This window comes from Sciurus vulgaris, assembly GCF_902686455.1.
Source record: "Sciurus vulgaris genome assembly, chromosome: 4".
Classification (NCBI taxonomy): domain Eukaryota; kingdom Metazoa; phylum Chordata; class Mammalia; order Rodentia; family Sciuridae; genus Sciurus; species Sciurus vulgaris.
This window is the reverse complement of record NC_136464.1, coordinates 173,886,009-173,897,961: the sequence shown is the minus strand read 5'-3', so window position 1 is coordinate 173,897,961 and position 11,953 is coordinate 173,886,009. Positions and strand designations below refer to the sequence as shown.

Sequence of the window (11,953 nt, the reverse complement as noted above, 5' to 3'; positions counted from 1 at the left end):
CTGTATGAATCATGTTCCTGTTCACAGTGACTCAGCTATTTCTATGGAGATAGACCAGTCCAACAGCAATGATCGCTGAATTTTCAAATACACTAGGGTATTAGTGGTGGAAGAAGAAATCATTCTCTACTGAGTCAGTATTGTCCTCTTTTAAATATAAGAATGTCAAATATTATTTTGGTTAGTCTGACTGCTCTAAAATCTGTAGTGTTGTAAGAGATAAAGCAGCTTTTGTATTTTCTCAGGTTAAGTTGCATTTTTTTATTTCTAGGTAGTACCATAAGAAGTCAGGTTTTTTTAAAAAAATGTTTTGTAGTTGTAGATGGACACAATATCTTTATTTATTCATTTTTATGTGGTGCTAAGGATCGAACCCAGTGCCTCACACGTGCCAGGCAAGCACCCTACCACTGAGCTACAACCACAACCCATAACAAAATCAGTTTACTGATGAAAATTATGGTTCATAAAACCAGGTGTGAAAAGTTTTAAGTACAATTTGCCTTAGATTTTTCACTTAAAACAACAACTTGTTTCTAAAGTTGGCCCCTTGAATTTTCTATTAACAGAGTTGTTTTTTGTTTGTTTTGTTTTTGTTCTTTTTTGGTGTGTGTAAAGACTGAATAACACAACAGCAGGTTTTCTTCTGCATTCCAATGAGAAAATTGCTCTTCCAAATAGTCATTTAAAAAAATATATCCACAAAAGTGTTATGAGTATTTTTGCCCTTGGAAATTCTGATGGGGCGATTAAAAAATATAAGCACCTTTATTTGTATTTACCTGATGTGGTGAATGTTTATTTCCACCTTGATAAGGGGTCTGATAAGCACCTGGAAGGCCTGGAGCTTTCCATCACGCATGGCAATAATCTATGCTACGCTGTTCCTGCCCTGGCCCAGGCCATTTCTGTTCACCAGCTTGAACACTCCTACCTGTTATGGTTTGAAGATGGTTTGTCCCCTCCAACACATATGTGGAAATTTAATTTGCCAATGTAACAGCATTGAGAGACCGGTCTTTAAAAAGCAATGAGTTCATTCAGTGCGATGAACACCTCACTTTCAAAAGAGGGGTGTGTCAGTGTGAGGAAAAGCAAGGGGCTACCCCTCATGTTCCGTCTCTCTTCGATTTTGTGGTGCTGGGGTGGATTGGGGCCTTGCCACGAGCTGCACCCTCGCCTGAGCTGTCTCACTGGCAGGCATGACTGCCCTTCCGCTGGCCTGCCGGGAGTTGAAGCAGCAGGAAGCTCTCGCAAGTCAAGTCGATATGGAACTGTTTCCCAAATAAACCTCTATCCTCCACAAACCACCCCGTCTCAGGTATTGTCACTGCAACAGCAGTGGACCACGGGGCCATCCAAGAGGCCAACAGCACCTTCCTCGAGCCCGGCCCTCCGAGTAGGAAGGGCTGAGGAAGGAAACGCGTGGCTCCTTTTGTCCACACATCAGCTCTTAGGAGGGTGGCTACTGATGGGGCAGCAGGGGAGCTGCCAGGACCCATGCTTGTTCTGTCCATGGTCCACCTGGCCAGGACCTCTGCACAGAGCAGCATCCACTTTCTGCCTCTCTCTTCAGCCTCAGGTTAAGTCACATCGCCCGCTAGAGTTCTTCCAGAAGGGTGCATTACAGGTTAATGGTCATTTTCTTTTATGCCAATGAAACTGCTCTCCCCGCCCACCCCCATTTCTCCCCCTGCCTCACTGAGTTATTGATAATATGTTTCTTCATTATCAGTCAGGGTCTTGAAGAAGACCGAGTGATGGGATTTATTTTTACTGCTAATTTTAAAGAATACTGAAAATATTTCTGTAAGTATCACTTTTTAAAAAATTCTGTGAAAAAGTCAAAGCCCAAAGCAAAAACTATCTGTTGTCCCCTAAAACCAGAGTTTAGTCTTCTTTGAAGTCAACTCACAATATTTATGTGAATGTCACATTTAAGTTTGACTATGAGTCCCTAGAGCGAAAAGGAAGAAGAGCATGCAATCCTTTTAAATGCTTCTTTTATTTCATTGGTTGTACATTGGGTGAGTGAACTGAATATTACAACCAAAACATAGAATTGATACAAATTAGACTCCTGTTTACACTGTAAGATAATGAATGAGGGAATTCTTTAAGTGTTACAGAAAGATTTAGTAGAAATGTTACCAGTGGTATATGGCTGAAAGAATATTTCTGTGAAGTGCTGTTATATCCTGAAAACCAAGAGTGAAATGTAGTTCCCATACAGGTGGAGAGTTAATCTCTTAACTACAGTATTTGTTGACTTGATATCTTCATGTCTTGGATATTGGTGATTTTGTTTTTGTAATTAAACAAAGCATTTAAGATTTATTCATCATAGTCAGACTTCTGAATATAAACAAACTTTTGGCAAATAATATTTATACAGAAAAATAGTTTTAGATCCTCTCAAATCCCAGAATTATTCTATAAAATTACATTATAAATAAATAAAAAGCAAAATCTGTTGTACATATATTTGTACATCTATGCATTTGCCTTGCCTCCTCCTTATTGTAGATGGCATATTTATGACTCTTTGCATATAATCACAATTCTGGAAAATGGATATCATAGTAAAAAATACAGTCTTCTATATTTGCTCGGGGATACAGGTGATGTTTTTAATGCTCCATTATTAAAGGGCTGAAAATAGTTGTGTGCTAATAATTTTTAAAATCAAAATCATGAAATGAAAGGAAAAAAAAAAAGACACTGTTATAACAATTAGTCTACAAAAATATTTCAGTGATTCCCGTAATTTACCTTTTAGTAATGTATACTATGTTTTCAATGAGTTTAAATGAATTAACGAAGAAAAGAAAAAGAAAACAAGTTGAGTGTTTTAGGCAAGTTGTAGCATAACTACATTGTTATAGTTGAGAAACTTACAAATATCAATAACACATAAAGATGAAACTACCAAAGGAATACAAGTTAGTTACAATACCTTTTCACAAATTAAAACAAATGCAACAATACAAGCACTATGTAAGATTACACTTAGGATGTGATTTTCCTTTGCTAGGGTTATCAGATCTACAATACAAGATAAATAGATAGTAATTAGACTCTGACCAACATGAATTAAAATTCAGATTTCTTTTTTTTCTCAAACAAAAAAAAAATGATATGGTTGGTGCATGTGGTTTTCAGAACAGGTGATGATGCGAAAATTTAAAATATTTTATATTCAATCTCAAAAGTCAAAATACTTCAATCACCAAAATGTCCACAAAGAAAATGGATGTTTTAAACAATTACACATAATATTCATTTATAACAGCTGTTTTGTTTCTTAAACAATAATTTAAAAACTATGTAGGTACTGTATAGGCTATGTGCAACATATAAAATGTGAAATATGAAATATTTGGTACGATAGTGCTTAAAATAAACTTTAAAACAAACTTTCTGAACAAAATTTAATTGTATCGCTATTAACTTGAAGATCAACCAAGTATTTAAAAAAGTAAACAACATTAAAATATGTTTCATCCATATATAGTATATATATGTATGTGTATATATAATATGTATGTACTTGTATTAAAGTTTTTTATACTTTTGAGACATAAAATATGCTTTAAGGTGAAAGAATTAAAAGAACTATTTTTTTCCATGCTGTAGTTAGTTACAACCCTTTAATCCAACTTTTGAAATGCAAAACAGTAATGGATTTTTTTAAAAAGTGAAACTATCTACTTGTTTTGTTTACATTGTAATTTAGATTAAAGTCACAGTCCAATTTGCAGTGACTAAACTCAAACTTACTTAAATTAGAATATTATACAGATCTCCTCACCTACAGCTTCCTTGTTTGACTAGGTTTTTAGTTTAGAAGAGTTACTCTGTAACAGGCAACTGGATGGTGAGTTTGAAAGACTAATCCCTTCGATTAGACTGTTGGCATAGGCCTCGCATTCCCGTCAAGCTGGATGAAGTCTGGCAAAATCTAGGCACTTCTACAAAGTCTCTCTTATAAAACAACTTTAAAAATATACTTGTAAAATAATACCTTCAAGACTTTGTTGGGTGGGGTATGAAGCTCATACCGTGCAAAGTTTCTTTTTCAATCTATTTAATGTTTTTCTAGAATCACACGATTCAATGCGGCATCTCCAGGCAAACCAAATACCACACTTGGATGTGTCCCCAGTACTTGTGCTTGAACTTCTATTCAGATTTTAGACCTGCAGGACAGGTGTCTGTTTTACTTCACTTCTCGTCCTTGCTGCGGCATTTGTCTCGTCAAGAAGTGAAACTTACCCTTAGATCCAGTGAGTAAATGAAATGATAGTGATCAGAGTTAGAATCGAACCTGCCCTCGGAATAGGTTTTTAAACTAATGCTAATTGTTTATTGCTAAATTTGAAATATTCTGAGTCGAAATGAGTACATGGGCCGGACTTTTCTGCATCAGCTATAGTTATGGAGATAAGACAATATTCCTAGGACAGAAACTATGTTGAGAAACCCTTTAAAAGTAAACTTTATCCTTTATGTCTTTAAACATCACAGCTGGTCTCAGGTAGTTAACTATCTTAGGTTGGAATATACTAAGCATACCATATTTAATACTCATATATGATATAGCAGCACTAGCTTCTTAGAGTCGTGGTCTGTCCGGAAGAACTAAATCTTTATTTAGCATGCAGTTTGTGGCAATTCTATTGAGGAGGAAACAGGATAGTATGTACAGTAACAATGTTTAGTTATTCTCAATGCAGATTCTTGGCATTCCATTCCATTTCTGCTGATTATTTCAGAATTATCTGTTAAAGAAAAAGACAAGTGTGATTTAGACCTCCTTCTGCCAGGGAAAATGCTGAGTTTAAGTTTCACTCTTTGCAAACAGACATTTGAAAATAGGTGCTTTCTCCAATTTCTCATCATTTTGATGCAGTTATATTCTTGCACAATCCCCACCCTTCATGCTAAATAATTTTACATTTAACCACATTTGCTATTTGGCCACTGTCAAGAACAATGACTTAAATGCACAGTGTTTTTTGTAAAACAGTGACAGCATGTATGTAGCATGCAGTCTGTTTGGGCCTCTCTCTTTTTATAATTTTTGCTTTGTATTTCTTTATTGTATGTTCACATTACTGTCCAATTGATATTTGCTATGGGGATTAGAAGTCAAATCAAAGGATTTTCTTTACTTGAAAAGTCATCTTAAGCTTAAATATAAATATTTTAAACTTTATAATCAATGTGGTATTATTTATCTATTAACTTACATTCAAAAATACATTCCCATCAAAAGCAGTTTCGCTCCTAAGATACAACAACCAGTTTCAAGTTCAGGTTATGTTTAAATGTAATATATTAAAGCAGTTAAAAACATTCTTAATAAATCCAAAAGCACAGATAACGACAGAGAAGGCTAAACTATCAAATGCAGACTACGGTCCCTGCAGTTCCATCTCCAATTCATTTCCAGCTCTGTCCCTTTACACAGGAGGAGTTTGGCCTGGGTGCTCTAGTCCATTAAATGTCAAGCTTAAAAGCCAAGTTTTCAACATATTCTAACAAAACCCTCTTTCTGCAATGCTTTGACTAGATTTTGTGTCATTAATAAACAAAACGCTTATTTTTAAACAGTTAAGAGTCTTTGTGTAGGAAATAACTGATAAACATGCTTTATGGTGAGGATCAGCGAATATTCCCACTCCCTGGGATTCAATTCAATTCATTTCTACAAATGTAATTACTATCCATATGTCAGAGTTTATACATGCAGCTCTTCCCCTGGAATGGGTCCCCTATAGTTTATACACAACAGTTTCAGCATACTCACAAAATAAAATACGCACATTCTTTATTTTACTGAAACATACAGATGTGTATAAGACTGATAAAAATAGTGAAAAAACTTATTTACAGTAAATATACTGAATGGAAGCTCAAGCTTCAGATATTAAGATCATTCTTTGTTTTTTAAAAATACCTTGGAATTTAAAATTGATTGGGAAAATAACATTCCTTATTTCATATGCTGATAGATATGGACAAAAATAAAATAATTTTAAATGAAATATTATCACTGTATATAGGATGTGGATACTATTTTCATTATAACTGGGTAATAGATTCTCCAAATGGTCAATTTATAACTTCATTTTTAGGTTTAGGTATTTGATTCTTGAATGGGAACTTTTCTATTTCATTCTTGGGCTTCAATGCTATCTATAAGTTTTCTAAACAAGAATGTGCCCCAGGACATCAAATCATGTCCCAGTTTTCTATTTTCTCTTCTTTTACTTTAACGAGAGTCTCTCTAAAACATTTACGGAAAAAAAAAAATCTCACAGTTTAAAACCAATATATATAACGATACATATTCTGGAATATATTTTATATTCCTGCTTACTAACAGAAATCAAAAGTCCTAATAGAATAAAATTCCCAACCACTTGCAAACAAAAGAATTCTACAGAAAGCCTAGCAATGGGCAAATTAGCCGGGGCCAATTTGTATTACAGAAAAAGTTACAACAATTCCTTGAACCCGAATTTGACAAAGAGATGACTGTGCCCACTGAGGTTTAATTGGACTATAAATCTATTTCCAAGTTAACTAAAAACATTGACTAGTTTCACCCAGACTACTTTCCCCCTCTATCCCAGTCTATCCACGTGCTGATATATCAACAAAGACTCAAGTTTCAGTGCTTCTGAATTTGTAGGTGTGACTACTGCCTGCATCTGGCCGGAAAACTCTGGCTACCCTGGGTCATGTCTTTGTCTATCTTGTGGAATATATAAGTGGTATAAAAAATAAATTACACTTCTAGCAGCCATGAACTTCAAAAGGTACAAGGGATTTGATCTTAGGAGTCAGGAAAACTTTGGGCATTTCTCCTTAGCCATTTCAGTTTTTAGTGGCAACATTTTTCTTGAAAATATCATTTATTATTAAGTTATTTTTTCTTTTTGAGAACTATAGCCTGCTGGTAGAGTGTGAATTAAGTGCACTCTGGGGTGAAATACGCCCTAGAAATAGACACAGAATGGGAATCCAGATGAAGAACGGCTGCCGACTGATGCTTCTTATTTAACTACTGCCCATTTGATTGCTGTTTCTGAGTTTAGGGGTCTCAGGACAACATAGCCCCTAGGGTACTAGGGGAGGCAGGATGGACCCAACTGGAAGAGCACCGTGGGGACAGGCCGCAGGGAAGAGGAGAGCCAAGCTGGAGGTGGGGAGCTGCTTAGAGGGAAGGAGGGATCTTCTATATGGTTTTTAATTTGGCTTTTCTTTATTTGGATTATATTTTTAATTGGCACTAAAGAAACATAATATGAAGTTGCCTGCATATTTTAGTATAGGCACAAAATACAAAACATACATTCTTAAAGTAACAGACTTAACCCTGGAAGATGGGTTATACATCTGGTAGGGACAATCCTTCACCCTGAGCTTGTTCATTAGAAAAGTGGTGAATTAAAAAGCAGATCATCAAAGTGAGCTCAACAGACCGACTGTCAGTGGTTTCTTTTTTGCCCTTCACTGGGTCCAAGTGGAGGCCGTAACCCAAAGTTCCTGACACAACCCACAAGGCATTGCAACCCACACCTTCTTGGTAAAGGCAACTGAGAATTTTCATGATATTTCATGAAATTTACAAGAGAAATGGCCACCATGCTGGGTCTCCTGAAAGTGTCCTCTCTGAAGCATCTTTGATTTTGTTTGAATTTTAATATATAGTCTCTTGGTTTTCAGTAGGCTCTGAGGATTTCTGCGAGGGTCTGAGGAGCTCCATATGTCTTTGAGTCACATTCTGAAGACGAGTAAAAGATGGCTTGCACAAGCCAGATGTTCGCTCCCTCTGCTCCTGGCACAGGAATCCCCTCCAGGGCAGGGCAGGTCATCTGAGATGGGACCCGAGGAAGCAAAGGTTCCAAAGAGCTAACTGGGACCTCTTATGGTGCCCGCTGGGGAGGGTGCTCAGAAGAACCCCTGTGAGCTCAGAAATCAGGGAAAGGGGAGGCCTTGGGGTAGGACCTGGAGAAAATGGAGCCTGGAACTCTAGATGGGAGACAGCGGGACCGTCTCAGGAGCCAGATGGGTAGGAACCGCTGAGGCACCTGTGAGACGGCTGGGCCTGAGTGGCCGATCGCATCGTGTCCATGCCTCCTCCCGATGGACGCTGCAAATGTTTCTCCTCACAGCGTGGGAACTCCCTACCAACCACAGCACCACTGCCACTCCTTCCAAGAAACCCTGGCAAGCTACGATGCGAGACTGAAATCAAACATACCGAGGAGGATGCATTTCTGTTCATCTCCCAGATGGACTCGGCCCTTAAGGCCCTTAAGGACTATGACAGGAAAAGGAGGTTCACTTCCAAAGACTCTAGCCAATCTTTTATGGTGAATAAGAATGTTGATCTGAAAGCATGGATTTCTATTCCTTTTTCCCTCTAAAGGGAGAACACACAAAAACGAGAATAGCTGATGCCCGCAAAACCACCTCCAGTCTATTTTTAAAACAGAAACACACGATCTCAAATCATGAGTGATTTCATGTCTTCAGTGGACCTTCCAGTTGTAACAAGAATATGTGTGATACCAAAAATATCAGATGGTTGCAACAAAGTCTATTTATTGATAAGGAAAGGCAATCATACTAGGTGGATTCAACTATCACCCCCAAAGTGGCTGCTATTAAGAATCTGATGATTCTGCTTAAAAAACACACCTAAGTCTCCCCCATCTGAAAATGGTCCGTGTCTAGTGTCACACCTGTTTACTGAAGATGAAGCATGAATGGCTTCAACGAACATTGAATGTGTTGCTTTCCTACAAATGTTAGCAACAGCCACTTAATGATTCCTGCATCCTCAATGAAGTGCGTACCACAGACATTGGGGAGCTTATTAAAAAGTGGACTGGGTGAAGTACTAGATATTAACCTTGCCAGGACCAGGTAGGAAATGACCATAAGTGAGTGGGCTGGGTGGGGAGTATGGCAGCAGCCAGTCAGCTCTGGTCAACTGGAGCTGCAGAAACCCAGGTTCCATGTTGCTTGAGCTTCCATTTTCCCAAAGAAGCCGGAGATTTGGCAATTAGGTGATGTTCTAGAAAACGACTCTGTATGAGTCAAATATATCTTTGGGTTGAATTCAGCCACGAGCTGCTGGTTTGTACATTCATCAGTCTCACTTTCTTGAGGGAGATATCCAGGTCTGGATTGCTGTGTCCTGAGCTGGGCATCAGTCCAGGTGACAGTAACATCAGGGGAGGCCACTGGTTGAGAGTGAGCAGGACCAGAAGAGAAGGTCTACCAGAGAATTAATCCTGCAACTTTCAGACATTTGCTTTCACTCTAAGGAACAGGGCACTTGACCAAGAGACAGCCTCTACCTACAAAGAAAATATTATTCCTCCCTTGACTGAGTCACCAGTTATGAAATATGCATGTTGGCTCGTCTCTTCCCTAAGGATGATGGATTTAGGCTGTGCCATTCATCACTTGAAAAAGAACTGATGTGAAATGCATTTGGTTAAGGCAAAATAATCATTCAGAAACTGAAACACTGAGCCTAAACTCAGCACTGTGTACTCAACAGCTACACTAGCCAGTCCTCACACAGGAGAGTGCAAGAGAAGACAGAACAGCACAGAATTTGTTCAGTGTTTCACAGGGACCATGTCTGAATCCTACTGTGTTTTCTGCCTGGTTGTCCATCTCTAGGAACTGTACATAAACTTGTAAGTTGTAAGCTTCTAGATGACTCTTAGAAATGTTTACACTACTTACATGAAAGTGCTCATTGCAAAGACTCAGGAATGTCAGATAAATTATCTTTGAAAACGAGGGCTCAACATGAAATTCACTAAGAACTGTTTCTGCTTTTCCTAATCCATAGGGAAAACATTTCCGTGAAGACCAATTATCCCTATGTTCTCAAACCGTGAAACAATTAGAAAAGAGGAATAAAGGATGTTTTAGTTAAATTCTCCTATGAATCGCCATCAGAGATTATCTTCTAATGCTGAATTTGGAGAGGTAAATAAAATAAACTTTTAAAGATGTTTGTTGGCCTTGGTGAACTAGGAAGGGATTTCAATGGAACTACCATCAAGATAGAAACCCATGTGGGTATCTCCAAGCAGGGTGTGTATATTAACTGAGCCCATGGCAAAGCTGAGCTTCTTACGGATGGGAGGAACGTCTCATTTATCTTTTTATCTCCGGTGTCTAGGATGGGGCTGGGCACATGGGTGGCATTTATTAGTTGTTGGTTGCATGAATTAATAAATAAGAAGTCACTGAGGATACAGTGCCCCAATGCTGGCATCAACACAAGGCCACCAGACTAGTCATGCAACAGAGAGAAGGCAGGCAGGAAAAGAGGCCTTGAACCCTTTAGACCACCCAAAGAAAACATCCGTATTTAGTGGATTTCTTAGAAATCTGTCCCCATGATTACAAGGCCCTCAGATGAAAATTTTAAAATGTGGGTTTCACTGTCTCTTTAAACAAAATTTAAAATGAAAAATTGAGTGGATTTTACCAAAAATATGACGAAGCTAAGGAGGGCGGCATGTGGCTGACCGTCCTGATCTCTTTATATACATACATTTACTTATTTTTCCAGTGCTGGGATCAAACGCAGGGCCACGTGTGTGCCAGCCAGGCCTCCAGCCCCTCTACTTTTCCTTATCCATGGTTTTCCTCTTCTCGTTCTGCTGAACATCTTCCTCTGTACCACTCTCCACCGCACAGCTTCCTCCTTCCATCTCTCTACTGTTTAATCCCGCCCCCTTTGTCCTGCTGCTCCGCACCTCTTCTCCAGGGTGGCCACGACCACTGAGATTCCCTGATCTGGCCCAAGAGGCGAGAGCGGTGGCACAGAGGCAGACAGGCTTGGGAACACTGAGGCTCCACAGAATTTGCTATTTAATCAGATTATGGATTACTGACGTCAAAAGCAAATGTCTTTTGTCTCTTGAACATATGGTAGCAGATAAAAAGTAATTAATTAAAGTGTTATTCATGTTAATGAACATACACTTTGAAGAACTTTCTTTGGCTGATCTTATGACTATTTATAAAATTTAACTGTATCAAAAGTTCGGAGTTAATTAGTGGAATATATAAGAACACTTTGAAAACTGGTCTTATTCATTATTTTAGAGTAACACTATTCTGAAGGGAGGCAGTATTGTACCATGATCACCTTCTTTTCAAATATATTTTTATTTGCATAGAAGAGGAATATACTGGGGGCCTGGGAGAAAATTCTCAAATATGACAGTTTCATCCTGGAGAAGAGCTAATTGAAGTTGGATGGAACATCCATAATATTAAGTTGTGCTTTAAAGACTAATTTTGTCAGAATTATTAATGTTTTTCCCTCCAATGCTAATACAGAGCACACATCCAAAGTTCTAATTTCTCTACGACATCATTTTGCGAATGACTCATTTCTGCCTAGTATTTTCTACTCTGTCATATTTCAACAGAGGATTTTTATGTACTTTCTAATACATGAAAACTTTGTCATTTAAAAACACTCATAATTGAGGTATGCATGAAAAGTACTAACACTAGGCTCATCAAAGATGACTGAGCAGGGTCTGCACGGACAGCCTGGACTGCGTGGATAAAATCCGAAGGTGGAGATTCTCCATTGAGTCAGATTCCGTGCTCATGTGCGCCATGGCACATGTGGAAATAGCTAGACTCTTGTATGGCAGTAAGGCTTAGATCAGGACCCTCCCCATCCCAGTCCTGGCCTCTCTCAGCTCCAACTGCCTGGCGGCGGATCTGCTGCTTTCACTGAGGTAGGCATCTAGTCCTCAGATGATCTAAAAGTCCCAAGGTCATCCCAGAGTGACTTTTGATTCTGAAGGGGAGGTGATGGCGGTCAGGTAGTATATGGGCAGATTCCCAGACAAGATAGAGTCTATCACACAAATAACCACCATGA

The 11,953-nt window shown here is 38.4% G+C and overlaps 1 protein-coding gene across 8 annotated transcripts in view; it reads right to left on the bottom strand.

The window, feature by feature from the left end:
- Positions 1 to 1,986: 1,986 nt before the first annotated feature.
- The window catches only part of MBNL2 (muscleblind like splicing regulator 2), a 150,538-nt gene continuing 140,571 nt past the window's right edge, over positions 1,987 to 11,953 (bottom strand). For all 8 annotated transcript variants that reach the window (XM_079137711.1, XM_079137712.1, XM_079137710.1 and 5 more), the window contains one exon: positions 1,987 to 4,781. In XM_079137711.1, coding sequence (XP_078993837.1) covers positions 4,767 to 4,781 — 15 coding nt within the window. In that variant the 3' untranslated portion in view covers positions 1,987 to 4,766. The remainder of the gene's footprint in view (positions 4,782 to 11,953) is intronic.